General features: G+C 43.5%; 1 protein-coding gene across 1 annotated transcript in view; it reads left to right on the forward strand.

The window, feature by feature from the left end:
* ENTPD3 (ectonucleoside triphosphate diphosphohydrolase 3) overlaps nt 1-21,006 on the forward strand; it is a 76,057-nt gene that overhangs the window by 30,913 nt on the left and 24,138 nt on the right. The window contains exons 2-3 of the mRNA XM_082258373.1: nt 15,778-15,911; nt 19,177-19,294. Of these exons, the coding sequence (XP_082114499.1) occupies nt 15,786-15,911; nt 19,177-19,294 (244 nt within the window). The 5' untranslated portion in view covers nt 15,778-15,785. The remainder of the gene's footprint in view (nt 1-15,777; nt 15,912-19,176; nt 19,295-21,006) is intronic.

Here is a 21,006-nt window from a genome sequence, read left to right on the forward strand (position 1 = left end):
ATTTTCCACACTCTCCAATGGCTTAAAAACATTCTAGGGTTTTTTTTGGTATTTATTTGAGAATCATGAACTTGGATAAGGATTGGGGTACTTGGAATATCCAGAACCTGAAGACCTGTACACTCCAAACAGTAAACGAGGACCTGCTAATGTCTCTTGCTACTCTAATCCAAACTGCAGAACTGAGCTGCAACAGTGGGAGTGATACTGTAGCAATATCAAAGTTCCAAACAAAAGTACACTGAAGAGACAGCACCTGGCTGTATTACACGGCAACTGGCTGCTCTAGGCCCAAATTAGAGATATGATGGGGTGCTCCTGGCTGTATTGCATTGTACTTAAGCTTTCCACTGGTCTCAGATATGTGAGGTATTGCAGTTCACTGTCCTCTCTGTAGCTTTGGGTGCGATGCCGGTTTGTATTCACTCAGTCCCCTTTAGGTGGTTACTCAAATCCACACAACTGCTGCACTAGCCTCTCTTCTGCCCCAAGCCCCAGCACAGGGGGTCTTCTCCAGATCACTGGACCCCAGGCTCTGCTCCCAGACTTCCAGGCTCCTGAATATTTATGGATTGTTTCCCCACCTTCTGGGCTCTCCCTTCCCAGGAATTGGTGAAAACTTCATAAGTATTCAGTCTGCAGCCTCTGTCCCTCCACTCACTAAGTTCTAGAACTATCCAGGTTTCCAGAAGACTGGGGAAGGTAACAGAGCCACAACCTTTGAAGTACTGCACAGCCTCCTAAATAAAATTAACCCCATGTTATTTTGCCTGCAGGGAAGCCAAACTAAATTTACCTACTCTAGCAACAGTGAGAGTGCTACACTCATAATGAAGTCTGCCTACCTGGTAAGATGTTGGCTTAGGAGTAGAGATTTATTCCCATCCAAAGCGCTACAAAGCCTCCAGACTTCAGGACCCAACACAGAAATTATTAAAATACTGAGAAAACATCAAGTTTGTTTCATACCAATCTTCAACCCAGTAGCCCCTCACTAGGTGTATGTGACAAACCTAGGTGGCAAATATACACCGTCCACAATCCTGCCAGCCAGTATCTCACATATTTTTTTGTAAACTAGAGGACATTTTCCTTTTACTGGAGAAATGCAAGCAGAAAAAGCTCTCTTTATCACCTTGTGAATTTCTATAGCCAGACTTGAGACTAACCTCTTTATTGCTACTCAGCAGCTGTTAGGTTTAGTCATAAAACTAATGGCTTTGGTTGTAAATAGCAGTAAATGAGACTTTAGTGTTTATGTGAAATTGTTCTACACTGAGAATACAGAATTAAGAGTAAGAAATCAGAACAGTTAATGTTTATATAAAAATAACGCAACATACTTATGACAGACAATAAAAAGTCCTCTGTTTTACCTAAATATGCTTTGTGACATACAAATGCTTTGTGATATTTTTTGTCTAAACTAAAATCAGTCATAAGATATATGTTGACAGGGCCTTCTCACCATGCATGTGGGGGGTACCTTTCTCGTGTACGCGCTCATCAATGACACATTCATGCAAAAGTAAAACAATATGGCGTTACCCCAGCTTACAGATGGGCTGTAGGCTGTGTGCAGTAGTTCAATGTACAGGGTCCCTCTGTGAAACGCGTTGTCCCATGTTACTACACACCTTCCTTGATGTATGTTGCATTTAGGGACACTGCTGAGCCTGTGCCCTCTCCGCCAGTCCAGTGTACCTCTGCCACCTCACTCCCAATGACAGAATGGGGTATTACTGGGGTATTACTGAGCAGTATTGTGGAACTTATGCGTGTTCATAATTAACTTGTTCTCTCTCTTGTACCATGCAGCAAGATTTGTGGGGTCTCTGTACAGTGGGTTCGGTCCTGGTTACATTGGGGGAACTGACCACCTGAGAGGTAGCCAGATCATTTGACCCCCTCATTACTGGAGGACCTGTCACCTTCACCAGGTACCACGCTGTATGACCGGCTGCTATACACTTCCCACCTGTTTATGGCTACCCATGGCAACTGCTCTTCAACTACAAGTCTTCTGCCGAGTTGACCCTTTCTAGTGGTCTTGCTTCACACTCCATGTGTGCTTTGTAGGCCTTGTTCTTCTATACCATATACCACCATGCACCCCTTTGAATAACTTCAGACCAGACCAGAAACAGTTTATGAAGCTTTACTGAGCATTTAGCAGCACAGTTCAACATCACAGCACACATAAAGCAAAACTAAGTAATGCAGGTTGCCCAGCTCATACCTTCCAGAGAAGCAAAGTCCATTCAGCAAAAGTCCAGTAGACCTGATGCGGACAGAAATGTAAAATCTGTAAAATAAAAAAAAGGCACCTTTTATAGTGTGGGGTGGGACTATGAGCACTGAGCCGTGACTGGACAAAGTCATCATTACATTGTCCAATTAGGGCTCTGACAGTGCTCTGTGCCCTAATTGGCAAAGCCTTGCACCTGACCAACTGTCAGGTGCAAGGCTTCATCCAATTAGGGCCCTAGAATGCACTGTGCAGTGCGCAGTGCATTGTGGGGCGCTCGGTCAGGGAACATCCTGCTGGGAATATTCGGGTGTTCGCCGCATAGGCATTTGCTTGGCCCGAACCGCTCGCCCAACACTAACTCCAAGACTTAAGAGGTCAAAACTTGTTTGCGTATGGAATAACTACTATAATGGATATCCATTCACAAACATGTTCTGGCCTCCTATGTCTTGGGGTCTACCTGTCTGGAAAGTACTGCAGTTTTTACCTACTTACATTAATAGATTCAATATCATGTTCTTATGTATGCAGCTTTTTTAGTGTTCATTTTACATTTATTAATAGTATTACAAAGAGCAGATTTTGTCCATAATAACTACCCATTTAAAATAATAATCATGGAAGAAGTAATACAACAACACCAAAAATAAAAATCCTATAGGAAAATATTAAAAGAATTGGAGAAACCTGATACATGGAATAGAGGAAAACTAATGTTAGTAAAGTAATTGCATAAGTGTTGTAAAGTGACAAGTCAGGAAGCAGTGCAACTGCCTCCAGTATCTTTTAATATTTATCAAAGTCTAAAGACTTATCCACCAAAGTTAAAATAGTGTTCCTTTAATACCACTTTGAATCTTTTGATGTTTAAGTGAGACAGGTAGCTACTTTATAAGCAGCCCCCAGCCCATTGATAAACTGCCTTCTCATCCATTTTTTTTTTTTAAAGTAAAACTATAATTCTCTTTTGTTCCTTTTTTAATTTACATTTTAAAGTTTATACGGTGAAGTTCAAAACATTTTTTTTTCATTATTTGTTTCTAATGACTCCATATTACTTAAAATACAAATCATGCTGGGCTTTTATAATAGCAAAACCGAGCACTGCCTGCATTCTTATTGATCATTTTTTTAGATTGAAAAGATGTATTGTCCATCTTTGATTATAATGAGTGTGGTGGATGTGTCCCTTCTCTGAATTTTTTAGCTTGGTGTATGTGTGTAAACTGATGTCCTGCTAGTCAGGTCTATATGAAATGTAGGCTATCCTTATTGTTCACAACATAACTGTAGGTCATTATGATCAAAAGCTGCAGCTTTAAACTCACCCTCCAAACTTGCATGCTTCTTTTTTATAAGGTAAAATGTGCGCTTTTATGTTGCATTAGTCTGCACTAGAGTTGAGCGGACACCTGGATGTCCGTGTTCAGTGGGTTCGGCCGAACTTGAAAAAAAAGTCCGGGTCCGTGTCCCGGACTTTTTCCGAATTTTACCCGGACACCGAACCCCATTGAAGTCAATGGGGACCCAAACTTTCAGGCACTAAAATGGCTCTAAAACACCAATGGAAGGGGCTAGAGTGCTGCAAATGGCAGCAAAATGTAGTTAAGAGCATGGCAAGTGCTCTTAAAAAAAAAAAAATCCCCTTTAAATTAATTTTTTAATAGCAGATTAGAACAGCAATCTGTAGTGAAATATAGCTGAACGCTGCACACAACAGACTGATAAAAATAGATTTTTTTCTCCCTCCTCCTCCTCAGTGGGCTCAAGTGAGGGCAAAAAGATTGTGTTCACTGCACCACCCCCCACACAGCAAAATCGATGTATACTGTCCCTGCCTAATATCTGCAGCCTGGCCCTAATATGCTCGATAAGATCGTTCACCTCACCACCCCCCACACAGCAAAATCGATGTAGAACACTGACCCTGCCTAATCTCCATCCTCGCCCTAATATGCTCGATAAGATCGTTCACTGCACAACCCCCCACACAGCAAAATCGATGTAGAACACTGACTCTGCCTAATCTCCAGCCTCGCCCTAATATGCTCGATAAGATCGTTCACTGCACAACCCCCCACACAGCAAAATCGATGTAGAACACTGACCCTGCCTAATCTCCAGCCTCGCCCTAAAATGCTCTATTAACTCTCCCTGCCTGCACTCCGACCTGACCCTGCATTCTTTTCGGACACAATTTTTCACAGAATCACTGTCTGTCCCTAATCAGCAGCCAGCATGTATGATGTGTGCTCTGTCCCTAAACTACAGCAGAATGACGCAGCGCGCTGGGGCTCTCGAACTCTGCGATATAACAGTACAATAGAGGAGTTTACTTCCTCTTTAAAGTACTCTGAATGCCAATTAAAGCCCCTGTCACTAAATAAAAATGTTACCCTACACACCTGTTCACACAGTGGGGTTTATTTACTAAAGCTGGAGAGAGCAAAATCAGGCCCACTTCTGCATAGAAACCAATCAGCTTCCAGGTTTTTTTGCCACAGCTTAATTGAACAAGCAGTTAGAAGCTGATTAGTTTCTATGAAGAAGTGAGCCCGATTTTGCACTCTCCAGTTTTAGTAAATAAAGCCCATTCTGTTCACTTTGCTTCAGAAATTATACCCCATGCCACTTTTTTGGTGCTTCAAAACATCTCCAAAGCCTCTATAGAAGTCTATGATAATGCTTGCTCACAGCAGCTGAAGCTTTTAAGGGGCTTTTTTTTTCAGCGTTAGCTTTGCTTTGCTTTGGAGATATTACAGGTATGACATACATTGTCATTACATTGTCATTACATTGTGAAACAAACAAGCGAACCAAAAAGATGTCATCAGCAGTCACTTCCAGTTCAAGTGTATATTTTCTGGAACTGTCTGTTGTAGACATCACATCTGGTGTGCAGCATGAGGCAGCAGGAAGATGAGTGGGGTCAGGACTGGAGCGGAGCAACTAGCAAACGTCACAACATTAGAGCGCTATAGCAGAAGGTGAGTGCGACTAGTGAGAGAGGACTGAGTTGCAGAGGATCAGCAGAGCTGGGGGACCAGAGCAGGAGAAATTACCAGATGTCACATGCGCTGGAGAGTGTGGGAGCAATATGGAGGGAGGTGAGCAGGGACCAGAGAGACAGGAGGATCAGCAGAGCTAAACTTTATTACTAAGCGGGGGGGTCAGCAAAGCTGAGTGGGGCATCAGCAAAGCTGGGGGTACTACTTAGCAGGGGACCTGATGAACAAAGGTGCTAATAAGCTGGGGATCTGCTGAATGAGGTTACTAATAAGCTGAGGATCTGCTAAACAGTGGTACTAATAAGCTAGGGATCTGCTGAGTGGGGGTACTACTCAGCTAGGGTTCTACTGGACCCCTTTGAAACAAATAGAAAATCAAAACACACTGGACATTTACCAAGCTTTGTTAAATAATCACAGAAGCATCAAAAACACATCAAAAAAGCATGTTGAAACTGTAAGCGATTTAATGTGTGTTAAAGTAGAAGGAAGTGTAAATGAGCCTCTACTGTGTGTTGTGGTGCATTGCAACATATGCGTGTTGGAGCTGCATTGCCTTAGTTTGTCAGGGATTCCAATCAAAATATGTTTTAACTGAATGGAATCACAGCAGGTTATCACATGTATGTTGCATTAACATGCTGCGGTAACATGCACATTCAAAAATTCCCAGATAGCAAGGATAACTTGCCACAAATTTGTGGCAGTGTTGAATTAAAAGTCTTCTAACTTGCTGCACATTTTCACTGGCAAGTTCTACACTTGCAGAGCACTTGAAATTCTACTTGACACTTTTCCAATTTGTAGCACATTTGCTTGGCAAGTCTCTAGCAAGACCAGTGGCGGCCGCTTTATTGAGGGCACAGGGGCACCGCTCCCCCCCATCCATGCGTCCGGCCACCTAATATGCATGCAGGGCGCCAGACGCATGGAGCTTAATGTTTTTTTTTTTTAAATCACCTGATTAGAGCCAGAGGCTCTAATAGGGTGATGCAAAGGGTGGTGAGGGGCTGTGTGACAATAGCGAATGAAAATTTGCTATTGTCACACCGATCCTCCTCCTGGCCAATCAGGAAGCCGGTCTAATAATGGCTTCCTGATTGGCCGCAAGGCAAACCCCATGCCATTGGCCGAGGAGGAGGCAGGAGCGGGAAGACTCGAGCAGACGCGCCTTCGGGGGACACAGAGAAGAGAAGCCGCGGCGGCGGCTGAGTGTTCCTGTGTTCGGCGCTCGTCCTCGTCCTCCTCCATCTATACTGGCCAGTGTGAGGGAAGGCGGGCTGCTGTGTCTGTGTGTAAGACACCCTCACCCGTACTCCAGGGCTCCAGGTAAGTGCACTGCTCTCAGGGGGGGGGCCCACACTGCATTGAAGGGGGCACGCACGCACGCTGGTCACTGCATTGAAGGGGGCATGCACGCTGGTCTCTGCATGGAAGGGGGCATGTACGCTGGTCCCTGCTATGAAGGGGGCATGTATGCTGGTCACTGCATTGAAGGGGGCATATATGCTGGTCACTGCATTGAAGGGGGCATTTACGCTGGTCACTGCATTGAAGGGGGCATGTACGCTGGTCACTGCATCGAAGGGGGCATGTACGCTGGTCACTGCATTGAAGGGGGCATGTACGCTGGTCACTGCATTGAAGGGGGCATTTACGCTGCTCACTGCATTGAAGGGAACATGTACGCTGGTCACTGCATTGAAGGGGGCATATACGCTGGCCACTGCATTGAAGGGGGCATGTATGCTGGTCACTGCATTGAAGGGGGCATGTACGCTGGTCACTGCATTGAAGGGGGCATGTACGCTGGTCACTGCATTGAAGAGTGCATGTACGCTGGTCACTGCATTGAAGGGGGCATGTATGCTGGTCACCGCATTGAAGGGGGCATGCACGCTGGTCACTGCATTGAAGGGGGCATGTACGCTGGCCTCTGCACTGAAGGGGGCATGTACAATGGTCACTTCATTGAAGGGGGCACGCTGGTCTCTGCATTGAAGGGGGCACGCTGGTCACTGCATTGAAAGGGGGCACGCTGGTCACTGCATTGAAGGGGGCACGCTGGTCACTGTTTTGAAGGGGGCACACTGGTCACTGTGCATTGAAAGGGAGCACGCTGGTCACTGTGCATTGAAAGGGGCACGCTGGTCACTGTACATTGAAAGGGGGGCACGCTGGTCACTGTGCATTGAAAGGGGGCACGCTGGTCTCTCTGCATTGAAAGGGGGCACACTATACCTTAATTACCGAAGGCCCCTTTCACACTTTTGTGACCTCAAAGCTACACAATTTTTTACAGCGTTTTTTGCCGCAAAGCAATGCCTAATACATTTTTCTGTTTGCGCCCCCCCCCCCCAAAAATTTTGAGCACCCGTGCCACTGAGCAAGACCAATGTTGCAGTAGTGAGTCTACAGCAAGAGCTTTGAAAGTCTACAGCATGAAAATTCAGCCACAGTGACCCCTGTGGTGGGATGACTATTGCACAACATAACTGAACCAGAACTTGCAGCAGACTTGCAGAATGTTTGCAAAGACAGTTGATCTGAAGTCATGTAATGTGGACTTACTGAAATTGTGCAACAAACTTGTGAAGCCTGGCAAGTCGAGCAATAGCTTAACAAGTCATTTTCAAACTTGCAGCACAATTACTTGCTATCTGGGTTACAACAAATGTGATTTGACCCTAACATAGCTGTACTGTATATGTTAGGTGTACTTCAAAATACATGGCAAGGCAGCATCCATATTTTAAGTTTGGGTGGTTTGTAGCAATGCACATTATCACAACCCAGAACTGTTTGTCTTCACTTAGCTCTAATCAAAATAAAAATAAAATGTACAAAACACTTTGCATTTCCTTTAAGACACATTAAACCTTTTTAAGGTAAAAGAGTAAATGCTATGTAGAGCCCTACAAGGTAGGTGATAGGTAAAAGCATAATGGGCTTTGGCTGCCTAGCAGCAGGGCTATGATTTTCAGCTGGACTGTCATCTCTCCCAGGCGTGGCTGCTGGGAGGGGAGTCTCCCCACTGGCTCCATTAGAGGATTCTCATTGGGCAGTGGAGGAAACTCAATCAGTGGCCCATTCAGGCCTGTATCTATCACAGAAGGCAGATTCTGCTGCAGAGGATTCTGGGAGTGGGTATAAGTCTGAGGGGAACGCATGACGCAGCGTCTTTGGCAGGTAGGAGAGTCCCAGGAGGGGGAGTACAGCTGTCTCCCATCCTGTCAGAAGGATCGGGTGTCTCGGGTGGCTACCTGAGAATCCACAAGGGAGAGCTGAGCTGCAGAGAGGATCTGGTGTGCCGAGGACCAGTGGAGGAAGAGGGGTTCAGTTCCAGGAAAGCTTTCCAAGGTTGTGAGTACTGTGAACTGCCCCTGGGGTTCTGCCTAGTGTAGCGGGGACGACTCTGGTGAAGGTGCCAGGGATCCTGGAGTCTGCAAGTGTCAAGGGGGTTGCCTAGTGAAAGGACCCTGAAGTGTTAAGGGGGTTGCCTAGTGAGAGGACCCTGGAAGTGTAGAGGGGGCGCCAGCAGTTGGGCCCTGAAGAGTCAAGTGTGCAGTGTTAGGAGTTGCAGCAGCACAAGCAGTTATGAGAAGCTACCTCAGTCAGTGAAGGGCTGGAGGGAGTCATACGCAGGACTTTTGAGCTAGACAGAGTGTCAAGAGTCAAGGATTATTACAGTCCTGGATCTTCTGAGTTAACCAAGGAGTAAAGGTCGAAGTTTCATCAATTTCAGCAGAACGGTATTTCAAGCGCCAGGAAGCATTGGTCGGCATTCATCTGGCATCAGGACAGGGCTAACAGGCATCTTTTCTACAAAGTGTCCCAGTTAACCACTTAAGCTCCGGAAGATTTTACCCCCTTCCTGACCAGGGGGTATTTTGCGATTCGGCACTGCATGATTTCAACAGACAATCTCGCGGTCGTGCGACGCTGTACCCAAATGAAATTGACGTCCTTTTTTCCCCACAAACAGAGCTTTCTTTTGGTGGTATTTGATCACTTGTGCAATTTTTTGATCATGCGCTATAAACAAAAAAAGAGCAACAATTTTGCAAATATAACAATATTTTTCAAATTTTTTTATATGAAATTGCCAAAAAAAAAAAGAAAAAATCTAAATTTTTTAACATTTTAGGCCAATTTGTTTTCTGCTACATATGTTTGGTAAAAAAAAATCGCAATAGACGTATTTTGATTGGTTTGGCAAAAGTTATTGTGTTTACTAACTAGGGAAAGATTTTTGTCATTTTTATTGTTTTTTTTTTTTTTAACGAGTAATGGCGGCAATCTGCGATTTTATTTCCGGGACTGCGACATTGCGGCTGACAGATCAGACCCCTGACTGACATTTTTGACACTTTTGGGGGTACCAGTGACATTACTACAGTAATAAATGCTATACATATGCACAGTTACGGTAAAAATGACACTGGCAGGGAAGGGGTTAACTTTATTAGAGAAGGAGGGGTTAAGTGTGTCCCTAGGGGCGTGTTTCTTACTGTGCAGGGATGTGGCTTGTGATGTAACAGCAGAGATCAACAGACCTACATAGCAGGACCGTATGATCTGTGCTGTTACACAGGGGAGAATGACAGGCGGCTTTGTTTAAATTAGCCGCCTGCCTTTCTCCCTCTGTAACCGACGATCGCGAGTGAGCGGCGGACATCGGGTCCACCGCTCACACGCGCGCGGGGGTCCGTGAACGAGCGGGGGCGGGAGCGCGCCTCCGGCGGCACGCGCTCGCCCCCTATTGGCTCTCAGGCGAGTGACGTACCGGTACATCACTTTGCCTGCACAGGGCTCGGCAAGTGGTTAAACCTAGTTGAGCCAGAGGAGTATCCGACTCATTCCCTTCTCCCATCCCCATTATAAAATAAACAAAACAAATCAAAGATGCTGGAATGGTCATTGTCTCAGCTTTCACACTTGGGTTTTCAACTTCAATGTCTCGGAAGTGTTACCGGTAACAATGGCAGACCCACATCAGGCCCAATGCCTGGAAATATTGCTACAGCTATTTATATTGAACTGATAATCATATAAGTGAGCAATGTTGTGTGTAAACCAGGATGAAATTATGGAACTATGATCTATAATATCAGCCATAGCTTTAAAACTGGATATGATCAACTGAATATTTCTGCCAATTCGTACCAATAATCTGGATGTGGACTATAAAGGATGAGACAATAGGGTGCAACTAAGAAACAAATAAATGAGAGAGGGGGATAAATGCACTCTATGCTTCATTTCACTTCAAACTGATAAGGCCTTTTCCATTTTTAACATTTAGCAGACATGCTTCCTCGGAACTTCGAACATTGTCCAGAACCCAAACAATCACCATAGCAACATTTAAAGAAGCGTGGTTGCATGAGTATGGGTAATTTTATATAATTTTATATCATTAACAAGCTACTATATCAAATCAGTCATTCTCAGATCTAACAAAATCTTCATTTTTCCACTGGACTTTAGAGGCAGTAGCACAAACATATATATATATATATATATATATATATATAAAAAATATAACAAAATTTTATTTACAATGTCAATTTAAAAATACTGTATATATAATGATATTGACATAAATCTGTACAGTACATCATGTCAAAAGAATACCCAGTAATCCCTGTTAGGCGAATATCATATTTTCATATGGTGCTTTGTTTAGTCTGCACTGGTCCCCAATCAGGGTGCATCCCCTAACAGGGATTGTTAGATATTTAAGTGTGGATGTTGGCAGTGTGTAGGTTTGGCTACCTTACTCTTGTTGTTTCTGTAAAACCTGGGAGTTTCTCGAGTAGTTTGTAGTAGTAGATTGACTTGCCATGTGATGGTGTCTGGTGGCAGTTGGCAGGGGCAAAGGCAGGGGACCAGTTGAGCCTCTTTTCTTGTCTTTTAAAAAGGTAATCAATGACACCAATATACTTTTCTGTAAAATCGGTGTTCTTTCCTTTGGACACCAAAGTAAGGGCCATTCTTCCCATAGACCCCCTGTGTAAAGCAAATTTTTCCCTACAAACTCCTAATGTAACAGAGTAATCTCGCCAAACCCCTGTGTAACAGGGTATCCTTTTCACTGCCCACCAATTTAAATGGTCCTTATTGTACATACAAAAGGTGTTATCATTTTTCTTCAAGGCCTACGTTGGGTATCTTGTAAGGATGCTCGATACCATTTTTTTAACACCAAGTACAAGTTCCGATACTTTGTTTTAAGTCCTCACCGATACCAATTGCCAATATTCACTTATTGGGATTTTTTTGTACCAAAGACATGTAGCAGAATACATTTTGGCCTAAAAATCCAGTGGTGATCAAATACCAGCAAAAGAAAGCTCTATCTGTGTAAAAAAATATATATAAAGTTATCTTAAAAAAAAAAAAAAAAGGAGAACTGGCCATGGGTGTGTGTGGCCTTCTGCAGGACACTGCATTGCCCAAAGTGAAAGGAAAGCCTTCAGTGAAGCTCTGCAGATGACAGCCCCTATCTGTCAGGGATAATGAAAGGCTGGCATCAGATCTGATCTACTGCTCTACAAAGCCCCTAGAAGAAGTGTGCTGTGATTGCACAGCCTGTGATAGTTCCATGCCTCTTGCCCCTGTGCACCCAGCACTTGTCTATATGAAAGTTTGTGTGTGCAGAGCCTGCAGGACTCGCACTGCTGCAATGACAGGCAGCCATGGAAGTTTCTCCTGAAGAGTGAAGGGCAGAGAGGAGTGCACGGTCCTGTCCTAATCCCTGGTAACACAGTGCTAGCTCAGGGCATGTAGGCTGCACACGACTGCAGGCAGTTGGGTAATAAGGATATGCACAGAGAGCAATGATCCACACCGCAGGGCACCCAACCCACGCATGCAGCCAGCTCCCTCTGCAGCGGTGCTGTGCACCCCCCGCATATACTTTCCACTCACCAGGGCCAGGACAAGGGGTGGGCAGGGGAGACCGCTGTCCTGGGCACTGTGGTATCATGTAAGGTTCAGGGGCACCACAAGAAGATTGAGGGGAGGGGATTTGTGTTGGGAGAGGGAATTGGGGGGGGGGGGAGTAGGAATTATTCTAGGAGGGGAAATTTGGGGAAGTGTGATAGGAGTGGGGATGGGGGGGGGCACGGTTGTGTTGAGAGGGGAGATGGGGAAGAGGATTTGTGCTAGGATGGGGGATTTGGGGGTTAGTGCTAGAAAAGGTAATATAGTGGAGGGGGGACGGGATTTGTGTTAAGAGGGAACATTTTTTCTTTTGGGAGGGGGATTTGTGCTACAAGGGGAAATTTGAGGGGGGATTTGTGCTAGGATGAGGGATTGGGAATTTGTGCTGGGAGGGTGGATTTGGACTGGGGGGGGGGGGGATTTGTACTTGGAGGGGAAATTTGAGGGGTAGAGGATTTGTGCTAGGGAGTTGAATTTTTTTTTTTTAGGAATGGGAATTGTGCTGGGTGTATGTAGAATGAGAGGATTTGAGCTAAGAATGCAGATCAGTTCTCAGTTTTTTGGGGGAGGGGATTTTTGCTGACACATAATGCTCATACATCTTGGAGGGGAAACTATTTGGCATGTTCTTCCTGGGCTCTAGGTGACTTTGTCCCGGCACTGCACTCACCACACCGAACTGTAATCCCTGAGAACCCATGGGACTCAGGTTCTGGTATCTCTTGGGTACCTCCCACAGGGTCTTATTCAGTTTCTGCCAGTAGAATCCTGTGTGGACATTGCTGCTGCAAACCCCGGCTTTCATAGCGGAAATGTCGGTGTCTGTGCAACCCTAGTACTCGTACACATGGGTTGATTTGCTAAAGGCAAACACGCTGTGCACTTCCCAAAGTGCAGTTGCAACAGAGCTTCTGCTCATTTACTAAGCCCTGAAGCGACTGCTCTTGCAGAGTGCAACTGCTCTTTGCAAAGTGCACAGCCTTTAATAAATCAACCCCACGGTATATTTAGCTCCAATGTCTTTATGTTACTCTTGCGCAGTGGTGGTCCACCGTAACAAATAAACTAATCTTCAGCACTGATATAAACAGTTCAGAGCATGTACAGTTCCCAGCATTTACAGTATATGTTACCTTTTGTTGGCAAGTGCAATGTTCCTACTGGGTGTGTGGAGAGTACAGTGCATCCAAAGTATTCACAGAGCTTCACTTTTACCACATTTTGTTTTGTTACGGCCTGATTCCAAAACAGATTAAATTCATTATTTTCCTCAAAATTCTACAAACAATGACAACATGAAAGAAGTTTGTTTGAAATCTTTACAAATTTTTAAAAAATAAAAAATGAAAAAAATCCCATGTACATAAGTGTCCACAGCCTTTGCCATGACACTCAAAATTGAGCTCAGGTGCATCCTGTTTCGATCATCCTTGAGATGTTTCTCCAACTTGATTGGAGTCCACCTGTGGTAAACTCAGTTGATTGGACATGATTTGGAAAGACACACACCTGTCTATATAAGGTTCCACAGTTAGCTATGCATGTCAGAGCACAAACCAAGCCATGACATCAAAGGAATTGTCCGTAGACCTCCGAGACAGGATTGTATCAAAGCAAAGATCTGGGGAAGGGTACAGAAACATTTCTGCAGCATTGAAGATTCCCCTAAGTATGCACAGTGGCCTCCATCCTCCGTAAATGGAAGAAGCTTGGAACCACCAGGACTCTTCCTAGAGCGGGCTGAGCGATTGGGGGAGAAGGGCCTTAGTCAGGGAGGTGACCAAGAACAAATATACCAACATCACTCTGACAGAGCTCCAGCTTTCTCTTTGGAGAGATAAGAACCTTCCAGAAGAACAACCATCTCTGCAGCACTCCACCAATCAGGTCTGTATGGTAGAGTGGCCAGACGGAAGCAACTCCTCAGTAAAAGGCACTTATGACAGCTCGCCTGGAGTTTGCCAAAAGGCCCCTGAAGGACTCTCAGACCATGAGAAACAAAGATCTTTGGTCTGATGAAACAAAGATTGAACCCTTTGGCCTGAATGGCAAGCGTCATGTCTGGAGGAAACCAGGGTCTGCTCATCACCTGGCCAATACCCCTTCTACAGTGAAGCATGGTGGTGGCATCATTATGCTGTGGGAATATTTTCCAGCGGCAGGAACTGGGAGACTAGTCCTGTTCGTTTTCGAGGGAAAGATAAATGCAGCAATGTACAGAGACATCTTTGATGAAAACCTGCTTCAGAGTGCTCTGGACCTCAGGCTGGTGCAAAGGTTCATCTTCCAACAGGACAACCTAAGGATACAGCCAAGACAACAAAGAAGTGGCTACAGGACCACTCTATGAATGTCCTTGAGTGGCCCAGCCAGAACCCAGACTTGAACCCGATTAAACAGCTTTGAAGAGATCTGAAAACGGCTGTGCACCGACGCTTCCCATCCAACCTGATGGAGCTTGAGAGGTCCTGCAAAGAAGAATGGGAGAAACTGACTCAAAATAGGTGTGCCAAGATTGTAGCTTAATAATCAGCAAGACTTGAGCCTGTATTTGATGCCAAAGGTGCTTCAACAAAGTACTGCGCAAAGGCTGTGAAAGGGGTTTCCTTTCTTTCTTTGTATTTGAGGAATAAAAACCTACAAACGGCTTTTTTTATCGCAGGAACCCCTGGGCATCATCTTCTCTTATCCAGCGGAAGCTATAGCAGGTTGTATATAGGGTGCGACACTTAGTGGCCACACTGGTGGATGCAACCCGGAGCCTTTTTTTACTTATATTGAAAGTTCTTTTAAGTAGATCGGCTTTTTACTGGAATTCTTTTCACTCCTGCTCACACTAACACTTATCTAAGGAGTTTTGTTTTTTCAACTTTTGATTTATCCACTATTTATGAGTTTCAAAAGCATAAAATATCACTGGTTTGATTTACACTGTACAATATTTACTATTTTGAATAAAATTCACTGTCTCTCCCATTTTTCTTTGTGGGTTTATTGCACTAGCACTTTGCACTTTATTATTGCACGATCATTTCTGGAGCTCAGAAAAAACGGTCTCTGTTTAGACCGTAAGTCACTTGTGCACTTTATAATTTATTCATTATATTTAAGTACCACTACCCATTTGACACAGTATTTATTCACTTAGTGCACTTAATCACTTGAAAAGGTAGCACCGTTTTCAACGCCTTTTGCACATATTTCATTCTTTAACCCTTTGGGTTTGGTTGTTGGCAGCTCACACCTTATAACTAACATACGCTTGATACACACCCCATAGCGCCGGTCACTTCTGTCTATTTTATGTGAATACTTTTGTCCATGTGACTTTTTTACATTTATTTATTTTTATTTTTTAATAAATTTGCAAACATTTCAAACAAACTTCTTTCACATTGTCATTATGGGGTGTTGTTTGTAGAATTTTGAGGAAAATAATGAATTTAATCTATTTTGGAATAGGGCTGTAGCATAAAAAACTGTAGAAAAACTTATTTACTCATAAAATTATTATTTTTATTATTGTTATTTTATTTTTGTGTTTAATAATATGTATCTGTGTCATTGCAGGTGCTGGGATGGCTTTGAAAATGAAAATATCTCTTGTTATTTCTGTCCTATTTCTGTTAATCAGTGTATCCATTATTATTGCAATTGCCTATGTTCAAATTCACCAAGAACGGGCCATTTCTCCTGGTCTAAAGGTAAGGACCAGTAAAAAAAAAAAACGACTTAACCTAAAACATTATTTTGTATTCATATGATTGAATACATGTTAATAAAGACAAATGTGAAAGTGATTGCTCGATATAATCTAAAAAAACCCAATGCCACAATGCACAGAAAACACCAGCAGAAGGTGGAATCCATGGACAGTTGGGGGCGATCGGTAAAGCGGAAGCAATTACATGAACTAATCTTCATGTATGGGTATCTGCCCAGCAGCTGAATGCCAACTTCTCCTCCTCTCCCTTTTGTGGCTTTCAGCTGCTTCATGGAGAGCCATACAGTTAGATCAGTTTTTCTATAGGGGGAGCCAATCAGCGGGTCCGGCAGCCGCGGTTTGCGCCGGGCACCAGCGATTACTCCCCGTGGAGTAAGAACGGCGGTCTGCCCTTGTAAACACGGCAGACCGCTGTTCTGTTAGTAATGAACACTGGGATCCTGTGTTCCTCTTATTTAGGAACACAGGTCTCTGTGTTCATCCAGCAAGCCCATCCCCACACAGTTAGAAAGCACCCACTAGGGACACATTTAACCCTTTGTTCGCCCCTGGTGTTAACCCCCTTCCCTGCCAGTGCCATTAGTACAGTAACAGTGCATATTTTTAGCACTGATTACTGTAGTAATGTCACTGGTCCCCCTAAAAGTGTCAAAAAAGTGTCCGATCTGTCTGCCACAATGTCGCAGTCCCACTAAAAATCGCTAATCGCCGCCATTACTAGTAAAAAAAATGTAAAAAATAAAAACTACATAAATCTTTTCCCTAGATTGTAGACGCAAAAACTTTTGCGCAAACAAATCAATATACAATTATTGGGATTTTTTTTTACCAAAAATATGTAGCAGAATACATATTGGCCTAAAATCATGATTTTTTTAAATTGGGAATGTTATATAGCAGAAAGTAAAAAATATTGTTTTTTTTTTTTTTGTCGCTCTTTCTTTGTTTAAAGCTCAAAAAAATAAAAATTGCAGAGGTGATCCAATACCATCAAAAGAAAGCTCTATTTTTGTGAAAAAAAAGGACATGAATTTTATTTGGGTACAGCGTCACACGACCACACAATTGTCTGTTAAATTAACGCAGTGCCGTATTACAAAAAATGACCTGGTCATTAAGGGGGTAAAACCTTTTGGTCCAGAAGTGGTTAAAAGCATCTAAGCCTACAATATTTACAATCAGTCCAGACCTGTCCCCCTCAGTACTTCTTTTCCCACCACAAGATGTCCTCAGTCTTCCCAAGTTGAAGCATGCTGGGTAAGGACTTAGAAAACTAAGGACCACTGCATTCAGGCAGCTCTGAAGTTATCACTTTCAGGACAGTGCATTTACTAGGACAGGCATAATATAGAAGTATGGAAAAGCTTCCTTGGGTTTAGGGATTTCTCCTGTGATATGCTTTAAAGCTGACATCTGAGCTAAACAATAATTGTCTAAATACAAGGGAGATGTGTATTCTTATTTGAATTTTGGTGTTATTTTTTGTATTTTTTCCAGATCTGTGCAGTAATCCAGCATTTTTACAGTAATCCACATTACCTCTGTGCAGGAGCTTCCTGTTCTACTGTTCTCTCTTCCTGTACAGGAGCTTCCTGTTCTACTGTTCTCTCTTCCTGTGCAGGAGCTTCCTGTTGTACTGTTCTCTCTTCCTGTGCAATAGCTTCCTGTTCTACTGTTCTCTCTTCCTGTGCAGGAACTTCCTGTTCTACTGTTCTCTCTTCCTGTGCAGGAGCTTCCTGTTCTACAGTTCTCTCTTCCTGTGCACAAGCTTCCTGTTCTACTGTTTCCTCTTCCTGTGCAGGAGCTTCCTGTTCTACTGTTCTCTCTTCCTGTGCAGGAGCTTCCTGTTCTACTGTTCTCTCTTCCTGTGCAGGATCTTTCTGTTCTACTGTTCTCTCTTCCTGCGCACAAGCTTCCTGTTCTACTGTTTCCTCTTCCTGCGCAGGAGCTTCCTGTTCTACTGTTTTCTATTCCTGTGCAGGAGCTTCCTGTTCTACTGTTCTTTCTTCCTGTGCAGGAGCTTCCTGTTCTACTGTTCTCTATTCCTGTCCAGGAGCTTCCTGTTCTACTGTTCTCCCGTCCTGTGCAGGAGCTTCCTGTTCTACTGTTCTATCTTCCTGTGCAGGAGCTTTCTGTTCTACTGTTTCCTCTTCCTGTGCAGGAGCTTCCTGTTCTACTGTTCTCTCTTCCTTTGCAGGAGCTTCCTGTTCTACTGTTCTCTATTCCTGTGCAGGAGCTTCCTGTTCTATTGTTCTCCCTTCCAGTGCAGGAGCTTCCTGTTCTACTGTTCTTTCTTCCTCTGCAGGATTGCTGGTCATGTATCTACCCCCTCCTGTAGTTTTCTGCAGGCAGCCTGTAGTGAAAAGACCTGCTGAGTCCCTCTCCCAGCTCTTCACAGGCTATGAACAGCACTGTGATGATGTCACTATTACTTTTACAAGGCATTTAGTGCTCAGAAGAGCTGCACAATTCTGGATAAAATGAGAATCCCGATTTTTTTGGCTTAGAATAAAGATCACGATCCTCTTACGATTCTCAGCGTGACATCTTCTTTCACATTATACAAAAAAAATCGGGCTAACTTTACTGTTTAGTTTTTTTTTTTTTTATTCATTGAAGTGTATTTTTTCCCCAAAAAATTGCTTTTGAAAGACCGCTTTGCAACTACAGTGTGACATAAAATATTGCAACGGCCACCATTTTATTCTCTAGGGTGTCTGCTAAAAAATATATATAATGTTTGTATGTATAAAGAAATACTGATTTTAACTTATAAGCAACAAATGTCAGAAAAAGGCCTGGTCTTCAAGTCCTTAAACTCCCTCAAATACTGACCGAAGTTCATCCCTTTAATCTAAAAGAACCAAATGCCAAATGATACAATGTATTTTATTTCTCTGTGCTGAGCAATGTTGTGCTAAATTTTGCTCTGCACTGAATCGTGGAAATGCCAGTTTAGGATTGTGGTTGGGGGGGGGTTGAATGAGGATCGTGGTTTTTAACGATTATTCTTGCAGCTCTAGTGCTCAGCAGGTTAATTTGGTTACTGAGGAATACATTTAAAATCATATTAAAATATTTGTGCTCGATTTAAAGGAGAACCTGCCTTGGTTTTAGGGGAACACCAAACGTTTCCATTCAGGCATTGACAAAGAAAGCTCAAAGTACTTTGTTTCAAATATTTTATGAATATGATTACCAGTAATAAACCAAACATTCTTACTATGTCTTTTATATTTGATTAGTATGGTATAGTGTTGGATGCAGGATCCTCGAGAACAACAGTATATGTTTACCAGTGGCCTGCAGAGAAAGAAAACAATACTGGAGTGGTGAGCCAGACCTACAAGTGCAATGTTAATGGTAAGGATGAAATGATGTTGTCATTGCTACATTTCCACAATTCACCATGGTGTAAAATATACCCTGGGCAATAGATTGACCTTTATCCTACTGTTAATAGTAGCAAATTACACGGAATTAAATGTCTGCTAAATTTAATTAAAATAGACATAATTCAAAGAGAAATATAATTCCCGTAAACGCAATCTTCTTGCCTCCGCAGGCTAAAAAACTCTAATTAATCTGAGAGTATGAACATTAGTGCGCTGTATTTTTCAAAGCTCCAGGGAGCAGCTATCATTAATCCGAAGCCTCCCTATCCAATATATAACATCATCCAGGTCCCCCCCCCTTTACTTTGTCGGTGGGATTATTCTTTTTATTAAGCCCCTGTGATGTCATCACCGGATGAACAAATATTGCAGTCTCTGGGTTGGGGGATTCACTGAGGCCTCCCTGCATTTTCTATTTGTCTACAAGCTGACCTTGGGTATGTGGCTATGTGTGTAAGTGGTGAGAAGGAAGCAGACAACTCCCCTGTCTTTCCTGGGACACACACAGAGACACAGAGTGATAGCATAGTTGTTAAAACACAGCAATCTACTCACATTACCCTATGCTCCTGTAGGGGGCCCGGGCACACAGGGGGGCCCCAACAGCATGGGAAATCGTGTTGTTGGGAGGAGGGGAAATTACAGAAGGAAGCCCTGTGCGGCTCTCTGCAGCAGCTGAAAGCCAGTTTCTCCCCCTCCTGTCAGCTTTCACCTGCTGCAGGGAGAGACACAGACACAGGGCATCATTCCTGTAATTGCTTCTCCGACACTGATCCCCATCCCTGTTTTGCCTGCTTCTGAGCCCCCTCTTCCTGTGTTCCTCCCTTTCAATGTGAAGCCCCCCCCCCCCCCCCCCCCGCAGCACTGCTGGCTTCCCTGTCCTGTAAAAAAATAACAAATTGTAAAAAAAAGAATAATTAAACATTGTAATAAATAATACATTTTTTTTTTAATGTAAAAAATAATCAAAAAAGAGCTAATTCACACAGGTTCTCTGTTATGTTTGTGTCTGCTAATAATGGTTTTAGTGTATTTTTAGTGAAAATATTGTCTTGCTAAATTAAATTATAGAAGACTATAATTGTCTTCTCAGTTCTATTGGCCATAGAGTAGTGTGAAGCAGTAACATGCGTCACACCACGCTGAGCTGACAGATAATACTGCATGGCATACCTTTTTTCACTGCACACTAAGGCCTTATGCACACAGGGCGTTTTGAAAAAATTAGCTGCAAAGCCAGTTCTGATGCCAGGAAAAAGCAGCTGTAAAAATGCGCTCTTGGATAGGAAAGATTAATGCCATTAAAATTACGATCCTGCCCAAATTTCTGTATTTGTTAAGGGTCCTCCCGATATCCGTTCCGGCTAATTTCCTACATATTATACAGCGTAGAACCATACCATTCACATGGGGCCATATTAGACCTGAAATCCCCAGGTCCACCTTATATCTCCCCAAACTCCCCGGCTGACTAGGTCTTCCAAATTTTGCCTCCTATTATAACGCAGCACAGATAGCATCAGTGACTAAGTATCACGCCACTAAGGAAATCCCACTATGGGTCGCGATAGAATCAACTGAAATTGACCCTCTTTCGGTCTCCAATCTTCTTTGGTTACACCTCAAATCACGCTCACCCATACTTAACCCTATTACCATACATGCCCTCTCGATATGGGA

This window comes from Pelophylax lessonae (assembly GCF_965119305.1).
Source record: "Pelophylax lessonae genome assembly, chromosome: 5".
Classification (NCBI taxonomy): Eukaryota; Metazoa; Chordata; class Amphibia; order Anura; family Ranidae; genus Pelophylax; species Pelophylax lessonae.